Source organism: Phascolarctos cinereus, unplaced genomic scaffold (assembly GCF_003287225.1).
Source record: "Phascolarctos cinereus isolate Bilbo 61053 unplaced genomic scaffold, phaCin_HiC Scaffold_3;HRSCAF=262, whole genome shotgun sequence".
Lineage (NCBI taxonomy): Eukaryota > Metazoa > Chordata > Mammalia > Diprotodontia > Phascolarctidae > Phascolarctos > Phascolarctos cinereus.
The window spans coordinates 102,902,469-102,922,712 of record NW_027555736.1 but is presented as its reverse complement, the minus strand read 5'-3'; the positions used below and the strand labels follow the sequence as shown (position 1 = coordinate 102,922,712).

The 20,244-nt window shown below is 38.8% G+C and overlaps 2 protein-coding genes across 2 annotated transcripts in view; both read right to left on the bottom strand.

Moving 5' to 3' along the window:
- The window catches only part of SORCS1 (sortilin related VPS10 domain containing receptor 1), a 705,676-nt gene that overhangs the window by 187,317 nt on the left and 498,115 nt on the right, over window positions 1-20,244 (bottom strand).
- Window positions 15,647-16,303, bottom strand: LOC110209487 (galectin-3-like). The gene has a single exon (XM_020987981.2). It carries the CDS (start codon window positions 16,286-16,288, stop codon window positions 15,701-15,703), a length of 588 nt encoding a protein of 195 aa, XP_020843640.2. The 5' UTR covers window positions 16,289-16,303; the 3' UTR covers window positions 15,647-15,700.

The window sequence follows — 20,244 nt, the reverse complement described above, 5'->3', positions numbered from 1 at the left end:
ACAAGGCCCCATCCTGAAACTGTTTTGATGATCAGGACAGGATGTGGTAACTCCTCTGGCCTTCTTACATAGAAGAAGTCTGAAGAGATCCTACCTTAAGTAAATGGGACTTTTCTTGCCCTTCCATGAATGGGGATCCATATCAACAAGACCCTCGTCCACCAGCAAACTGACTCAATAATGAAAGTTGAGCCTTAACTTCCCAGTCCAACTGAGTCTTGGGAATAGCTTCTTTGCCTTTTAGGGAAAGAACTAGGTAAATGGATGGTAAATAATGATCCTATCACAGGAAGTTATGTGTGATAGACAGTCTAATGTTCTAGCCTCCAGCACTCAAGTCTTCCCACATTCTTAACAGAGTATGGTACTAAAAAGGAGATCACAAGACCTGTCAAATCCAGTTTTATCACTTGAGGCAGGTCATTTTCCTGGTTAACCACTAAAGGCATCATTATATTGATTCAATGAGTATTTCCTTAGTGCCCCCTATGTTCAGAACACTTTATTTGGTAGTGAAGGAGACACAGTAAAGAGTTAAACACCACTGGGATCCTCACAGAAGTTAGGGAAAATAAAATACATTCTTAGGAAACTAAAAAACAGAATCATAGGATTATGGCTTTAGAGCTGAAGGGGCCCTCAGAGTTCATCTATTCTAACGATCTCATTGCCCAGCTCAGGAAACGTGGGCCCAAAATGAGATCTAATTCCCTATTCTCTGATTTAAGAGCTAGAGCTCTTTCCACTGTACCATATTTTCACTTAACTACCAACTCCCCTTTACTCCTTCCTCATCAAGTAAAAGGAAGAAAAAAACTAATCTGCTCTAGAAGTACAGAGAAAGAAGATATGACTTCTGGTTGACAAATGTGAAATTCTTCCCCAATTCCTTCTCATCCATAGCCTATATGTCTAAACTTCTAAGATTACAAGGGGAGGAGTTCACAGTTACAGGTTATTTTGGAATAATTGATGACAGCAACAGAGAAGCTTACAAAAAAGTCACCAACAAGATTTAAAAAATAATACTAACAATCACGCTCAGAAATACTCTACTGGTAATGTCAGCTATGCAACTTCAAGATTTTAAAATATAATCAGCCAAATGCAGTCTTTGCAGACATAGTCTACAGAGAGTCTCAGAAATGTCACCAGTTTATCATTCTTGTGGCATTTTGTCTCAGCTTAGACTAGTTTAATACAGTGCTTAATAAATGCTGTGAAGTCACAAAATGTCCTGATGCTGATAACTGCAGAGCAAGTATTAAAAAATAAACACTGTGACAGAAGAGAAGCTGGTTATTCAGATTTAGAATTCCTAGTTAACGACATCCATAGGAAGCAGGGAGGATTGCAGGGTGAGAGTGCCTTGAATCCCAGTTTTCCCACTTAGTACCAATGAAGGGAATATTCTCTTAGACCCTGTCCATAAATGAAGCAAATATGAGTATTTTTTGGTCTTCTGGTGCCTAGTAGTTTTCTGTGATTCTAAGTGAAACATATGGCCCTAAAGAAAATAAGCAAGATATTGGACCTTCTCCTCCTTTGGCTTGGAAGAGATTATACTGGGAATCATCTTACTCCAGTGCCCTATCCCCCATGCCCATGTATCTGTAGAAAGTTCTATTCAAATGCACAATATTTATTATTCTTTAGTGGAGCCACTGCCCCACCACCCATCTAGGGGATCTAAATTAGATAACCTAGAAGAAAACCTATCTTCTCTAGCCTACAGTGAACCCCATGCATCTGGATGTCTTCTTTATTTTTTTTTCTATTTTTCTTTTTCAGAGGCAATTGGGGTTAAGTGACTTACTCAAGGTCACACAGCTAGGAAGTGTGTAAATGTCTTAGCAGATTTCAACTCAGGTCCTCCTGACTCCAGGGCTGGTGCTCCATCCACTATGCCACCTGGCTGCTCCTGGGTGTCTGCTTTCTTAACAAAGATGCTCTCATGGCCAAAGGTTCTCCTACCTATGATACCCCAATCAAAATTGCACCCTTATACTTAAGGCTCTTAACTCAAATCACATTTCACTCTATCTTCCTCTGGATCACAGATCATAAGAAAGCCCCAAGATTCTCCCAAAACAAATAATACTTCTGAACCCAAAGACAGAATAAAATTTATAATTCCTCCCAGCAAAAGGAGAGTATGTGGGCATCTGGAAGAGGAGTCCACTTATTACAATTCAACACCAAACAATGGCTATGGTCAGAATTGACAGAAAAGAATCTTAGTACACAAGTGGAAAGGCTTGAGTGGAGGTCAGTGTCATGAACAGTTCCAATTATATTTCCTTGCTCTATTTAAATTACAAGTAAATAAACCCAGATCTTTTGAACTAACTTAGCCCTGGAAACAAAGCCTATTCAATCTGAAGGCTCTGTATCTGTTACTTCAGGTCTGATTCTCCAACATCCAAGACTGTTTCCTCATCTACCCTGGGCCCAACAAACTGAAAAGTACTCCTTTTCAAGAAGGCAACTGCCTATGTCACTAAAGGCCAGTAACAGCACAGAAGACCCACATTTATGCTTGCTGACATAAAATAGCCCTGCCTAGGGCCTTATGGGAGTGATGTAGATATGCCATAACCTCATTACCGTCATTACTCTCCTGCATAAAAAGACATCATCCTCGTTACTTCTAGCTGCTCACAGGCACTCTTCCTATTTATCTTGGTTTATCATTTTCATAGGTGAATTATTCTAGATGGATCTCATTCAGTCATTGGAATATCTCTTCTCACAAATATAGGGGAAGCTGCGCAACTCTGTGTGTGTGTGTGTGTATGTATATATGTGTTTATGTATATATGTATACATATATATGTATGCACACACATATATATGTGTATGTGTGTGTGTGTATATATATATAATATATATATATATATATATATATATATATATATCCCTTCCTCCTCTCCATCCTCCCCTCTTTTGTTTGCTTCCCCCAGCTATAAAAATGGGTCTTTTTTGTTAAAGATCACTAAGAGACTAAAAGTAGAAAAGCAAAGGAAGATTGACATTTTCAGTCATTCAGAAACAGAATAACAGACCATTGAAACTGTAAAGGGTCTTAGATATCATCTAATTCTTCTGTTTCAATTATAAAAATGGGGAAAGTGAGGCATAAAATGGTGAAATGGCTTACTTATATCACACACAGCTATCTAGTGGCAGCATCTAGACTAGTACTTGGAAATCCTGCATCCTAATCCATTATACTATGCAGTGGGGTCTACCTCTCCCTTTACCATATCCTAGCCATGAAACATATTTCACTTCTAGGTTCCTATTCCAGCAGTCACATCCTAAAACCAATTTCTTCCAAGTCCTCTAACCTATTAAGCAGTCACTTCAACACAAAAGCTTTAGAATTAGACAAGAGATATGCAAAATCATGAGAAATGTCAATGCAGATCAAATTAGGTTGGTTATATTATATCATGAAAAGAGTTCTAGCTCAGAGCCAGGAAAGCTAGATTTTTATCTCTCCTCTGCCACTGACTCACTATGTTCAGTTCGGTCATTTTTAGTTGTGTCATACTCTTTGTGACCCCATTTGAGGCTTTCTTGGCCTCTTCTTGGCTTTCTTGGAGTGGTTTGCATTTCCTTCTCCAGCTCATGTTACAGATGAGGAAACTGAGGCAAACAGGGTCAAGTGACTTACCCAGGTTACCCAGCTAGTAAGTGTCTGAGGCCAAATTTGAAGTCAGGAATATCTAGAGGACCAATAAAGTCCTTTTCAACCCTAAAAGTTTATGATGGTGAGAGTGAAAACTGATAGAAGGGAAGAAGAGAAAGATAATCTCTTCTTCCAGACCTTTGAAAGCCTTTTTTTTTAAAATGCTAGTTAGGAGAAGGTGAGGGTGTTACATTAATAAAGCTGCCATGGGAGTCCCTTTCTACTCTTTTCTCTTAGGCCCTCAACACTTTAGTTGACTGTAGTTGCTCAAATCTTGCTTCCCTCTGAATTTTGGACCTCTGACTCATTATGGAAAATACTATCAATGAGCTCTGCCCTACTGGGTTCTCACGTCTTAACTTCCACAGTTGATACTAATTCAGGATGAAGAATGAGAATGAGGTAGTGGGTGCAAAGTTCTATAGTACCCAGGATCTTTCATCATAGCAAAGTGACAAAAATTATTGGGAAACAACCATTTTGAGGGGAGAGGAGTAGAAGCAACAGTGTTATCTGAATATTCAGTCTGACTGAATCACCTCCAAATACAGTAAACTTGACTTAATTGCCCTCATTCTAGGGAAGACTGAATAACGTTACCTAACTTAAACACCTCCACCTTGCTTAACCTGAATATATAAACCCTTCCTTCATTGAGCACTTCTTTAGCTACTCCTAGCTCCCAAAAATGTTGCACCCATGCAACCAGACCAAGTTTCATACAGGGTCAGATATAATTATACTGGTTCATTCAACTGCTACAGAATTCTACTAATTGCCTGTCTACTCTAAGCAGCCCTAAAGAATCTATATAAGCCAACCCTGTACCCTAGGAAACTAAAATAAGCTACCAGTGAGGGCAGTCTTCCTTAGTGAACTCATAAAGTTCTATTCCTTTCCATTTGGTTTTACTGTTGTTTCAGTCTTATCCGAGGTTTTCTTGGCAAAGATACTAGAGTGGTTTACCATTTGCTTGTTCAGCTCATTTTACAGATGAGAAAATGGAGGCTAACAGGATTATGTGATTTTCCTAGGGTCACACAGCTAGTAAGTATCTGAGGGCAGATTTGAACTCGGATCTTCCTGACTCCAGGCCCAGCACTCCATCTGCTTTTGGGATCTGGTCTTGCATATTTTCTGATACATGATAGTCTCTCCAGGCTCTCAGGAAATTCAGGCTTTCCCAACACCATCATGCTCTTCACTATTCTGTCTCTGAGCAGAACCAGGGAGAACTGGGCCCTGGCACTTAGGCAGGCACACGTGTAACCATATTGGCATAGGAACTTTCTTGGAAAGCACATAATATAGGCTTTGATCAGGAAAGTTCACTGACAATAACTCCTCACTTCGTGATTTTAGTGTTACTAGTCACAAGATAAAGCCATCTATACATGTAGAAAACCACAATGATACAGGGAGATTAACTAAATCCTTTGCCCAAGGGAGATTCTAGTACCTCTTCTAAACATAGTATAATTGATAAAGCTGCTAGAACGGGAGTCAGGAGAGATCTGGGTTCAAAAGCCACCACTTGTATTTATTCTCTCAGTCACCAAAGCAGTCGTTGGTGGGGATATTTCTGGATCTCAGTTTCTTCAACTATAAAAGAGCAACAATGATACCTAAAACATCTACCTCAAAAGGGTTGCTTTGAGAATCATGAGATAATACTGTGTATACAAAGTATTCTGAAAACCTTAACATGCTTCATAAATAAATTAAGAAACTTACTAGATATCTTATTGGTGTGCCTGAGGCTCAGGGAGATTAAATTGGCTTGCCCACAGTCTTAGAGCTAATGTCAGAGATAATATTTGACCTGTGGTTTTCTTCACTCCAAGGCCAGCAAGCTGTCCACTCCACCCTGCTGCTCTACACACATCAGATAGAGAAGCACAGTGCATAGGATTCTGTACTCACAGCAGAAAAACCCGGCTTCTAATCCTTCCTCTGATACTTTGGACAAGTGCCATAACCACTCAGCCTTGGTTTTCTCCACTGTAAAATGGAGTTAATAATAATAATACCTATTTTACAGGCCCATGAATCAAATGATATATGTATGAATATACAGACAGATCGACAGACAGACAGAGAGAAGCATAGTGCCTCATAAACTTAAAGCACTATAAGTGAGCTATTATTATTTCTTTAAGGTACTTTCTCCTCAACAGGAAGTCACTATAGACTACAGAATATCCATTAGAACTGAAAAGAAAGTTGAAGGTCAATTATTTCCCCTCTGGGAACTGAGCTGGGCAATTTTGGAAGTTACAGCCTCTTTCTCGACAAGTCTCAAGGGACAGAGTTGATTGCCCCTAGGTTAACCCCCCCAAAATACTGCAAGATCATCTTGATGCACCCTAATTTGGTAAAGACATGGTTGGAAACAACTGGGGAAGTAGGCTATATCAGATAGATGGCAATTGATGGTCTGGATGAAGTAGAGTGGAAACAGACCTTAAAATACCCCCTTAAAATACAGTACCTACTCTAGAGCCACACCTTGAAATGTTAACAGCAAAACCTTAATTACCAGTTGATACCTTCATTAAGAGTTAAGCTCTCCAGTGGGGATTATTAGAATCCTCAAAGAACCAAAGCAAGCTTGAGACAAAAGAAAAAGGATGGGGAAAAGTGTCAAGAAGTTTGGAGAAAACCACCAGGCCGGAAAAAGTTATTATTGATAGAGGAGAACAAAGGGCATCAGTGACAAACTTGACTGATTGACTATGTTGCCAATGGTCTCATTGAGTTAATTCATTCAAAACAATCTTTGCTAAGCCCCAGGATTAGATGTCAAAAGTGCCTGAACCTTGGCAACAATTGTTAAATTTATTAACATCTGATTATGTAGATGAATACCAGCAATTAGTGTTTTGTATTTTCTGGCTAACTAAAAAAGGCCAGAGGCTTGTTGCCACTTTCAATAGTTTTATATTTGTTTTTCCCAGAAAGGAAAAGAAGTTGGATGTTTCTATCCAAAAATGATAAAGCAGTTACTAATTTAAAAAACAAATCAGGTGTTCTTGCTCTTCAGCTTTTTAGAAGAAACAGCAATGGGGTTAGATTTGGTTTGAGGTTTCTTGGTGGGGGTGGGGGGAGATTAGGGAGGCAGCCTTACCAGCCCAAAAGGAAGTAGATTGTAAGTCTCAACATAAATATCCTCTGGGCCCAGGGTATATGAATCCAAAGGAAACTATCAATCTGATAGGAGCCCATGAAGTCTATGCTTTTAGAATGTCATATCATAAAATGGCCTTTGGCCTCTTGGGCCACTGAATTACTCATGAAGGCCACCTTCCCACCAGAGAAAGGTGGAACAGCATATTTGTGCTCCCTGATCCTAACGCTCAAGCTGTCTACGATGCATAAATATTCTAACAAGTTTCATCTTGTCACAATAGAGTCATAATGTTGCTCTGTTCAGCACATGATAATGGCTTTGTAATTCAATTATTGGTAGTATTTGTCTTCAGGGATTTATCTGCTCTAAACCTCTGCACTCATGTAAAAACCCCTTACCATAAATCTCATAAATGCTCCGGCAGGTTCTGTCCCCTACCTCGGGGCACATCTTGCCATTCCAGTTCAAACCTTCACAGAGTTTTCTAAATTATGGAATGGCTGTGTTTGGAGTTGTTGGTTTTTTAAATGCCAACAGCTGAGATAAGGATAAAAGATGGTTAGTGCAGGTTCATTTTCCCTGGCTGTACCCATCTTAGAGATAGACAGTCCAGGATAGACAAAAAGGCAGACAGCACCAGCTTTGCTTCCAAAGGCTTTGGGGAGAATTAGTACTACCTGAGTCACCTTTGCTCTTCCCGCCCCCACCCCCAACATTAAAATAGTGTTTTTCTAGACAACAGGTTTGTCCTTGCCTTGTCTTCTTGACAGTATCACATGTGGAAGCACATTTCTACCATTTAGTTCCAATGTTTGTCTCTGCACATCAAATCTCTGAGTCCCACATTGTCACTCTTTGCTCCCAGGCAAGGTGGCTTTCTCTCAGCTGCCATCTTTTTTTCACAACTCTCCTAAATTCTGAACTCCATCTCTTACTTTAGAACAACTTCCCTTTGCATTCTGTCTTCTTTCATTCTTCTAAATTACAAAGCTAGCCATCTCTCCTAAACTTTTTAATTATGCATGACTTCAGAGAGCATAATTAGGACCAATGGGTAAAAGTTCCTATGAGATCCATTTTGGTTCAATAGAAATAGGAACTCTCAAATAGATAGACCAGCACAGCAATGGAATTACCTAGCCTGTTATTGGAGGTGTTCAGACAGAGTTTAGATCCTTGTTAAGAATTTTGTAGCAAAAACCCATGCTTTAGGCACTAGATTGGCACTGGGGTTAGGCACTAGATGATGTGTGAGGCACCTTCAAAACTGGAAATTCCATACATCCATGTTTCTCTTCTCAATATCTTCACAAACTACATGAAAATGTAGGGGAAGCTAGGTGGTGCAGTAGATGGAGCTCCAGCCTTGGAGTCAGGAGGACCTGGGTTCAAATCTGTGTGACCCTGGGCAAATCACTTAACCCCATTGCCCAGCCCCCTCAAAAAAAAAATGAAGGTGTAATGAGGATAACCACCAAACTCCTATCACCTCTGTCTGGAGCACATTCCATTGAAACCGAGCAGGGCTCCCCTGGGCTATTCCAGTAGACCACCCTGGTGTGCCACATGTATTATGGCTTAGCACCGAAGCACTTGGCACTTTGGGATGACATAGCAGTCTCTTGGTCCATGTGACAGCAGTAAGAGGTGGGAGACCTTTTAAAAGAGGAATGGATACTGAGTCAGGAATAGCTGCCTAATCAGAGACTTTAAAGGGAAAGATAACTCTCATTACTACTATTTATTCTTATTCTCTCCTGAACATATAGCCAGGAAATCTCTTTCTGGACTTCCTATAAAAGGGAAAACATTCCATATATCACAACAGGAACATGTACTGCCTAGAGGTATTTGAGCCCAGACATGGGGCCCTGGATGTCACTTTTTTTTTTATTACCTTGAGCAGAGATAACAAAACAAAAATACTCAGATAGATGTTTCTAGCCTTAGAAGTATCTTCATGATTTAGAGAATCTGGGAACCCCTGTTTCCTTCAGCTAGAATTGACTGACATCAGGAGGGATTTCTTTTCTTTTCTTTTTCTTTTCACTTCTTTTTATTAATTTATTTTTATTTATCAACAATCACTTCCATAAGCTTTCGAGTTTTAAATTTTTATCCCCCTCCTTCCCCAAGATGGCATGCAATCTGATAGAGGCTATACATATACATTCCTATTAAACATATTTTCACATTAGTGATCTTGTAAGGAAGAATTAGAACCAACAGAAGGAACACCAGAAAGAAGAAACAAAACAAAACAGAAGAAAAAAAATAGCAAATAATGCTTCAATCTGCATTCAAACTCCATAGTTCTTTCTTTGGATATGTATAGCATTTTCCATCATGAGACCTTCAGAGATGTCTTAGAACCTTGCATTGCTGAGAAGGGTTAAGTCTATCAATGTTAGTCATCGTACAACGTGGCTGTTACCGTGTACAATGTACTCCTGGTTCTGCTCACTTCACTCAGTACCAGACTATACAAGTCTTTCCAGTGAAGTTAGTCTATTCATCATTTCTTATAGCACAATAGTATTCCATTACATTAATATACCACAACTTGTTCAGGCATTCTCCAATTGATGGGTATTCCCTCAATTTCTAATTCTTTGCCACCACAAAAAGAGTTGCTATAAATACTTTTGTACATTTCCCATTTGTAAGATTTTTTTGGGATATAGCCCTAGAAGTGCTATTGCTGGTCAAAGGGTATGAACATTTTTTATAACTCTTTGGGCATAGTTCCAAATTGCTCTCCAAAATGGTTGGATCCATTTCACAACTCCACCAACAATGCATTAGTGTTCCAATTTTCCCGCATCTTCTCCAGCATCTCTCATTTTCTTGTTTTGTCATATTGGCCAATCTGTTAGGTGTGATATGGTGCCTCAGAGTTGTTTTGATTTGCATTTCTAGTCAATAGTGATTTAAAGCATTTTTTCATATAACTATAGATAGCTTTAATTTCTTCATCTCGGAACTGCCTGTTCATATCCTTTGACCATTTATCAATTGGGGAATGACTTGTATTCTTATAAATTTGACTCAATTCTCTATATATTTTAGAAGTGAGTCCTTTTTAGAGACATTAGTTGTAAAAATCATTTCCCAATTTCCTATTTTCCTTATAATCTTGGTTGCACTGGCTTTGTTTGTGCAAAACCTTTTCAATTTAATGTAATCAAAATTATCCATTTTGCATTTCATAATCTCTATCTCCTGTTTGGTCATGAATTCTTCTGTTCTCCAATAAATCTGCTAGGTAAATTATAGGAATTTTCTACCACTATACTCTTCTCAAAGAAGATGACAACTGTTAGGAAATTTTCCCTGGGGGTGAGTCCAGGGTGGGGGTGTAAAGAACTATCTGTAATGAGAAGTGGTCTGTCTTCTTAAATGTCAGGCTCACCCCAGAACTTCACCAGTGACCATGTGTGAACCATGAGCTGGGGTTTCTTAATGAGAGAAAGCATCCTATATCCCCTCAACCAGTGCTACTCTGTTGCTACAAAAGAATCCAGAGAAGAGAAAATGATTGCCCAATTACACTCTTTTAGAAACCGACAATATCCGGAGTATTTTGCAAAATTTTCAATGCTATATTTCAAAAGTATTAACAAAGTGAGGCAAGTCCAATGGAGGATATCTTCGAAGTTTTAAAAACTCAAAACTGTGGCATGTATACAATGAATGATGAAACCAAGGATGCTTAGCTTAAAGAATAGAAGACTTATAGGGGATATGCCTACATATTTTTTAGGGCAAAACAATGGAAGGGAGAATGTTCTATCTCTTCACTGTTCCACAAAATAAAACTAGGAAAATTGACTGAAATTATGAGGGCAAACATTTCAACAGCAGACAAAGTTACTTTCTAATGACTTAAGCTGTTCAATGTTGAAATGAGACATCTTGAAAGATAGTGAGCACTATGGCACTGGACATATTGAAGCTAAGGAAAGATGGATGGCCATCTGGTAGGGCTTCTTGTTTTGAGAAGGATGTTACAAGATATGACCTCTATAGTCTCTTCCAACACTAAGATTTAGTGATCCCCAAAGATAACTCAAAATAATGTCCCTTTATCCATCTAAATATTCCCTCTAGTCTTTGTTTCCAGATAACTTCCCTATGACTTCTTGCAGAAAATATGGCCCTTAGCACCCTTCTAGATGAACAATTCAGAGGACCTTTGCAAAAAACTGCTCCCCAGACTATACTCTGGCAATACTCTATGCCTTTCATTTGACAAGAAACATTTCATTACCCTTGAGAGATGGGTGTATAACCTTGGTCTTTATTGCTTCTAAGTAAGGGTTCTGTGCTCACCTCCACATTGCTTCTTGCACTGTCTGAATTTATCCTACTATTAGCAAGTTATCCCTACAAATTAATCTAAAATTTCTCTGTCACAGCCTGAGCCCCACGGCTTCTAGCTTGGCCCTCATCAACTAACAGGAATAGTTGAACCTTGTCCTCTTCATCTTTATCCCATGAAGCCCACACTCCTTCACTGCTTGCTCTCTCACCAACTGTATCATTTCTAACCCAAAAGAAATGAAACTTGGTTGTGTCTCTCTCCTTCCACTAAGAGCTATCTGAATGACAAGAAACAGAAAATAGGAGACATAAAAAAAAATACAGGCATATGGCTTTTTAATTTAGCATAACAACAAAAAAATTTGATTCATATGTCAAAATCAGGCCTCTTTCAAACTCTTAAATCTAAATACTCCCTAGAGCAAATTTAAAGGATAGTGTGTAACCTCCATCCTTAGAGTCCTGCATAACATATTTGCTTCAGCACCCTGGCTTTTCAGATGTCCAAAGTGAAGAGCATCCAACGTACAGTCTATCACATCCTTTCTCTGGCAACCACCCAAGCCAATCTTTCCTATTTGCTAATGCAGCCCTCAGCCTACGATTTTTAATCCCTGTTTGAAGTATGCCCCTGAAGTGTGCCCTTTTCAGCTTCTTTTTTCTAAGAAAAAATTTTAATAAGACTATTCTCTTTTCAACTTAGAACATACTGTTGAAAGGCTATTTGTATATCATACATATTTAATATAAACTGATTTCTAAGTGTAGTAACTTTGGGGGCTCTGAAGGTCCTGAAAGACTTAGATGAACAGCTCACTCTCTCTTTGCACAGGACAGGAAGAGGCCAAAGCATGCATGGGCAGGGAGGGGAATAACTGTTTATATTTTCTTTCAAACTGAATGGATGCTCTTTGGAGCAACGGTATTACACCCTTGGGAAGAATGGAGTTGGAGAAGTAAAGAGTAAAGGGTGGTCTGAGCTGACTTGAGTCAGTGACCTGGTTTTTCCACTAAGAACAAAGTCCAGGATTATTGCTCCTGACCATATTGCCAGTTAGCTGGAGGAGGAGGATGCAACCCAGGGCTGGGACTGCACCGCTGGTCAGTCTCTAGAAATGGGCTATGTCTCTACTCTAATAGTGATCAATTAGCTAAAGGCAGGTAGGTAGGTGGTACAGGGGATAGAGTGCTACACTTGAGATCAGGAAGGCCTAAATTCAAATGTGGCCTCAGGCACTAGCTGCATGACCTTGGGCAACTCACTTAACCTCTGCTTGCCTCAGTTCCCTCAACTGTAAAATCGAGGTAACAGCACCTGCCTGGCAGAGCTGTTACAAGATCAAATGAGATTACATAAACATAGCACAGTGCCTGGCACATAATAAGTACTATATAAATACTTACTCCCTTCCCTCCACCCACTCCATCCCCCAAGAAGAATGTCAGCATGTAAAACTGACAATGCTACATATGAATGGGAGAAACTGTCCAAGAGTACAGTGGAAGTGGGCATAATGGTAGGTAGAGGAATAAGTTGACTCCCTTCAAAGAGAAGTAGATGAGTGCCCAGAAGACATTGCCTTTTCAATTGAAACATTTCATATCAACAGGGGCTAAGTGCGCTTGTTATCTATACTTGTATTGCTAAATTGTTTTCTAAGTTGCATATTGATAAAGGCAGCTAGATGGCATAGTAGATAGAGTAGTGGGCCTAAAGTCAGGAAGACATGAGCTCAAATCCAGTCTAAGATATTAACTAGCTGTGTGACCATTGGTAAGTCCCATGAGCTGTGTTTGCCTCAGGTTCCTCATCTATAATATCAAGATAATAATAGCACCTATCTCAAAGGGATGTTGTGAGGATCGAAATGAAACACTATTTGTAAAGTACTTTGCACAATGTTTAGTACCCAGTAGACACTATATAAATATTTGCTCTTAGCATTAGTAAAAATAGTATTGGAAGGTAGGGAGATAGTCTTTTGCCTTTTAATATCATTGCTATACTTTCATAAACACATATTTTTGGTTAATGATGTTAACTTAAGTGCTAATAGGGCATCAAGGCCCCAGAAAGGCAAACAGGTCAAAGTCAGACATCCCTGGGCTAAACTCTGGATGGAGGCTCAACCATAAAAATTGTTATTATTGAGAGATTCCAGAGACTAAAAGAAGTTCATGCTGCTCAGATCTGAGATCATGAGACACAAGTTATCTATGGCAATCCTAGATACTGGACTTTCTAGGATGATCCCAATTTTGAAAAAAGTAAGTATGCTTTTAATAAGAATTTTCCAAAGAAACACCTTTGGTTAAATTATTTGTCCCAAATTCTGATTCAGATAATATTTATACCACCTATCTGTAGATCGACTTAGCCAAATTTGAGGAGATACAGCATCTAAAGGTTGGCAACCAAAGGATATTTTTTTTCAACAATGACAACTCATGAGGATTATAGACTGATGTGTGAAGGAACTGTGATTCAGAACAACTTAATCCACATTTATTAAACATCTGTGACATGTGAAGCACTATGCTAGGCAAGGAGAATTCAAAGATACACAACAAAGTGACCTCTGCCTACATAAACATCCCATTCTCCTCAGGGGATGGAACACATACACAGATCAGTAAGGGCAAGGTCATTTGAGGGCACACAAACTAATGAAATAGGGATATCAGGAAAAGTTTCAAGGAGCAAACTGGAACATGAGCTGAGCCTTTAAGAAACACGAATGTTCAAAGGCAGCACTGAGGCAGGAGGACATTCCAGGTTTGCAGGATGACTTAAAAAAATGAAGGAAAAAAACAAAGCCAGATTTCAGAGCCAGGACTATGAAGAATGGGATTAGCTTCATCTATTGAAATAAGCATAGGACAGTGGGGGTTGGGGGGAAATCCCAGAACAAAACACTGAGACTGGGGTCAGAAGACCTAGGTTCAAATCCTGCCTCTGCTATGTATTATTTATGTGACCTTGGGAAAATGATTCAACTTCCTTTCATCTTAATTATTCATCTTTATCTATAAAATGAGGCAGTTGAACTAGATGTCCTCTGAAATCTCTTTTGACTGTAAATCTTTGATCCTATGGGAATACAGCTGAGCTGTGGAGAAGACCAATCCAAGTGGGTGGTTGGGTGACAGGTACCTTTCACTTACAGAAAGTGAATCTGTAAGAACTGAGGAGATGGGGGGTATTCACCCTAAGGAGAGCTGGATTAAAGGCAACCACAAAGTAGGCCTATGTGGCAGTAAAGCTGGGAGCAATAATGATCCCATCAGGAGGGGCTATGGAACAAATCAATGGTAGTGAGAGGAGCAATGACACTTAATGAAAATAAAAGAGCTATGATGGAGTGGGAAGGAAGGGCTCTGGACAAGTTCTCCAATGAGGAGCAAGAAAGAGGAGAATTGTAAGAAACAAGACTTCATACAGAAAGGATATATAAAGAGGAGGGGGAAGCTAGGTGGTACAATGGATAGAGTCAGGAAGACCTGAGTTCAAATCCAGCTTCAGACACTTACTTGGTGGGTAACCCGGAGCAAGTCGCTTAATCCTGTTTGCCTCAGTTTCCTTACCTGTAAATTAAGCTGGAGAAGGAAATGGCAAACCACTCCAGTAATTCTGCGAAGAAAACCACCAATGGGGTCACAAAGAGTTGGACTTGACTGAAATGACTGAACCACAAATAAAAGAAAAGCTCTGATTGATTAGCCCTTTATCTTGATCATCTGAACTAAGAGCCCTCTCTGGTAAGTACTGTAAGTGATAGAGATTATATAAGTCTCTGGAGGAAGATTGTTCTTTGAAGGGTATATTTACTCACCATGGGCTCAGATATAAGTTTTCCATGTTCCTATTAATTTCTAAATAAACCTACTAATATTTCAAATCCTTTGAACCTATATACTTAAAAGGGGAAGTGGTAACACCTTTGACAATGACATATAGCACTGTTCCCAGATCACTCCAAGGGTTGTAATGAGCCAGAATAGTTAATCTTTCTCCAAAGTATATCCGATGCCCTCAGATTAGGAGGAAGCCATTAACACAAGGGACTTTGATCCGTGTCATTGATAAACATTAAACAGCACAGAGCAAAGGATGGATCTGTAGGGTATTGTAGTATAGACCTTCTTCAATTTGAAATGCAGACATATTAGAAGGGCTCGGACAAAGTGAAGCATATGATAATTGCTAGAATTGCAAAGATTCCCAGAATAATCTAATATGAGGAATATTTGAAGGAGAAAAATAAAGCAATATTTAACCTGCAGAAGAAAAGAGAAGAGAGCAACATAGACTTTCTTGTTGTTGTTCAGTCATGACTCTTTTTTTGTTTTTGTTTTGTTTTTTTTTATACTTAGTGAAAGAACATTTATTAAATTTTGTGTGGGTATGACAAAGAAAGTAATGGAGTATTTGTACCTTTAAAATTTCTCCCATAACAATCAGAAGCACTTAAGTATATGTTTTACGGGAAAATTCCTTTAAATTTATATCATAGTATGTGAGGTACTGGTAAGGTTAATATCACCAGAAATGCTCAGCTTATTGATCTCACACGGAAATTTTTCATTCGATGATTATACTGCAACAAGTGGGCATCATTGACAGCAACCTTGAAATGATCAATCTCAATGAACACTTGAATTTTGAATGGTTTGCCAGCTTCAAATGGGAACATAGCCTGTCTTTCCTCCTTTCCCCAGTTATTGTCGAATTTTGAATTACAAACAATTACTCGTCTGTTGCCCTCATTGAAGCGAGGATTGAAGCGGAAGGCCACATCATTCCCGTTCTTGAAATCCAAAGCAAGTTTGTTTGCATTAGGTTTCATTGTGCCCATAATGGTTATTAGCATGTGAGGCATAATTCCTCCTGGCAAGGGAAGATCATAAGGTACCATCAGTGGGCCTCCCAAAGGAGGTGTTGGTCCACTAGGGGTAACCATGGGCCCTGAAGATGGATAAGCTCCAGGAGCACTAGGATGTCCTGGACCAGGGTAGGCTCCAGGATATCCTGGGCATGCTGCAGTACCAGGGGGCTGGTTTCCCCAATCTTGTGGCCAACCTTGTGGGTTTGGATTTTCAGGTGCAGATAAGGCATCATGAAGAGAAAATCCATCAGCCATTTTCCTGGTATGGTGGCTTTTTTCCTGGTCCTGGAGTGGCTGAAGCAGTCACTTGCTAGGACTAGACCAGCATCAGCTATGCAGCACCTCAGTCATGACTCTTAGTGATCCTATGGACCACTGTCCATGAAATGTTCTTGGCAAAGATAATGGAGTGGTTTGTTATTTCCTTCTCTAGTGGATCAAGGCAGACAGAAGTTAAATGACTTGCCCAGGGTCAAACAGTTAGTAAGTGTCTGAGGCCAAATTTGGACTCAGGTCTTCCTGAGTCCAGGCCCAGTGCTCTATCCACCGAGCCATCTAGCTGCTTCCTAGGTAAACAGAGGTTAAGTGATTTATCCAAGGTAACCCAGTTGGTAAATATCTGAGGCCAGATTTGAACTCAATCTTTCCTGACTTCAATCCCAGTGCTCCATCCACTGAGCCATCTAGCTGCCCCCATGGCCTTTCTTAATATTAGCAATTAAAGTGAATACTATGTAATTTGGACAGCCAAGCTAAAACTAAGACTTGAAAATGGTGCTTTTCAAAAGGGTCATTATTCTTCCAAGACATTTGAGAACGACTGACAATGCTCACATATTTACTTTTCATTCCTCATCTCTCCCGGGAAAACTGTTACTCATTGGAGAAAGGGGTAGAGAATGAGGGTTGTCCCTCCATACTGGAGATCATCTCCATAGCTCCTGCTGGCTCATAATTATTTGTTTCTAGTCACTCTGACTTCCTACTACTTACAAAAGACATCAGCAATCACTGCATAGCCGCCCTTCTCTTTCCCCCTTCTGCTGCTCCCCCCCAATTTTCATAGCTCCCCTACTGCTGTTCTCAGTTTCCAGCAAGTAGAGGTCATTTTAACACTGAACTATTCCAAAAGTTCCACTCTCTTACAAACCAACCTGACCGGGAAAACCTTGCAAATGGCTTTAGACTTTTGTGATTCTTAAGATTTCTTTAAATACAGCCCAAGGGTTCATGTGAAAAGTTTTCTGGGAGAGGACTCCTAGGGTTTGAAATACAGTCTCTTTCTCCAAACCCACATAAGCACACGATGCCTATTTGCCTCCTCTCTCCATTGTCTAAGCAATGCAGCTCATGGGGACATCAGCATTTACTAGGTCAAAAGATTCAGGGTAATTCTACTGAATTACTCCACAAGTCCCCATTTTCCTCTTCAGCAGGCAGGGAGGGTGTCCAAATGACTTATTAATGATTCTCAAGGTAGCAAGGAAAAAGGAATGAGGATGGTGGAATAGGATTGCACCTATTCCTTTGAGCTCCCATGTCTTTGCACTGGAGAGAGAGATGCACCACCTTTGCTACATTTCCTATTTCCCTAAGGAAGAGACTGCATGCTCCCTGAGGGTCAAGTGACAATTGCTTTTACCAAGAGGGTAGCTTATATTTCATATAATATAATATAATATAATATAATATAATATAATATAATATAATATAATATAATATAATATAATATAATATAATATAATATAACATAACATAACATAACATAACATAACATAACATAACATAACATAACATAACATAATATAACATAATATAACATAATATAATATAATATAATATAGATAGATAGATAGATAGATAGATAGATAGATAGATAGATAGATAGATAGATAGATATAAAATTAGTCCCTTCCAAGATTCTGTAGTTGGATTTATGCAAAGGTCATCGAAGCAACCCATTGCAAAGATAAACGCACCAAATAATTCTAGTTATGCTTAAAATTATTGTCCAGTTTGAAGCAACTTTTTTGGAAGATTACTAATTATTTGGCTTTGCCTCTACCTTTCACATCAGAGCCTAAAAATTTCTGAGCATTGCAAAATTTTTATAAAGAGTATTAGGCTGTAAATCACTATTGATTATAAGAACTAAAACAACATTGAGGTACCACCTCACAGTTATTAGAAATGACAAATGCTGGAGGGGATAAAGGAAAATAGATACATTAATGTATTGTGTGTGGAGCAGTGAACTGGTCCAACTATTCTGGAGAACAATTTGGAACTATGCCCAAAGGGCTATAAAATTGGGCATACACTTTGATCTAGCAATACCACTACAAGGTCTGTATCCCAAATAGATCAATAAAAAAAGGAAAAGGACTCGCACGTACAAAAATATTTATATCAGCTTTTTTCTGATAGCAAAGATTTGAAAATCTAGGGGATTCCCATCAATTGGGGAATGACTGAATGAGTTGTAGCATATGACTGTGTTGGAACATTATTGTGCTACAAAAAGTGATGAGGACGGGTTGTTTTATAAAAAAAAAAAAAACATGACAAGATCTATAAAAATTGCTGCAAAATGAAACAAGAAATACCAGGAGATCATCATGCACGTCAACAGCTATGTTGTAATGATGATCAATTGCAAAAGACCTGGCTAATCTGATCAATATAATGATCCAAGACAATTCCAAAGGACTCATGATGAAAACATGATGTCTACCTCCCAAGAGAGAACTGATAAACTCTGAGAACTAAGGGAGATATATATATTTGCTTTTTTGCTTTTTGCAATATGGCTAATATGGAAATGGTTTTTTTAATGATTTCACATGTATAATTTATGTCATAATGCTTGTCTTCTCAATGGATGGGGGAGGAGTAGGAGGGAGAAAGAGAATTTTGAATTTAAAATTTAAAAATAAAAGAATACTTAAAATAAATATTTTTTTAAATGTGAGAGTATTGGAAGACCTTGTTATTTTCATCATCATCAACAACAGTAACAACAACAATGCTGTGCTACTTACAAAAGCTTAAGCCACCTCGAGAGTTTAGGCCAGTAAGAAGCTAGGCAAACTTAAATCAGTAGCTTCTGGAACTATGTGCGAAGTCAGGCTAGATGTCTTCCACCAAGAGATGCTATGATGCAAGCTTACTTTCTTCTCCTTTACATGCCCCTCTGTGTGAGTGGAGAGACCCAGTTCAATGGAGAAACCAGCGATTTACCTATCCTTCCTCTCAAAATGATCAGTCAGGCTCCACTAATTCATAATACCCTGGAGACAGTGCATTCAGAAAGAGTCAAAAGTCTGAACTATGGAATATTCTCACAGAAAACAAGAACTGTGTTATTTTCTGGTATGCCTAGCAATGAGAACAAGGCAAATCTAGTGTTATTTGGTAGATGCCCTGTTTCAATGACTAGACATGAAAGATTTCAAATTAGCACCATTCTAGTCAATATGGCTCCTGCTTACTTTACGAGGGCACTGTTTACATAATGATAATGATAACAATAACTAGAATTTCTATAGCATTTTAAGGTTTACAAAACACTTTTAATAGGTAAGTGCTTGAAAGTATTTTATACACTGAGTGTAGCAAAACACCGCCTTCAAATTTTGTTTCAATGTTCATGTGCATTAAGAATCTCCTTTTTTACTAACAAGGCAGAGATAAATTTCAGCCAAAGCCTACTCTAAATTTCCATGAATTCCAAAATGAGACCTGTATTTCTAAGCTAAGTGAGCATATTGTAGTCAAGATGTTGTAGAATTTGATTAGGGGCTAGATATGATATGAATATTAGGATGCTTACCTTTTAATTTAATCTTCAGAAACTTTACAAATCTATTTCAGGGCTACACACAGAGGCATATATATGTACACATACACACATATGAATGAATGCATGAGTACATCCAGTTAGCATGACATAGTAGATAGGGTGCCAGGCCTTAATTCAGGAAAACCTGGGTTCAACTATCACCCCAGGCACTTAGCTATTTGTCCTTTGACAAGGCACAACTCTTCTCACTTTTAGCTTTCTTATCTATTAAATGGGTATTAAAATACTATCAGCCTTCTTCTTATAGATCTAAAAGACCTCAGAGGCCATCTACTCCAATGCCTTCATTTTTATAGATGAGAAAACTAAAGCCAAGGAAGGTTAAGAGATTTGTCCAAAGTCACACAGG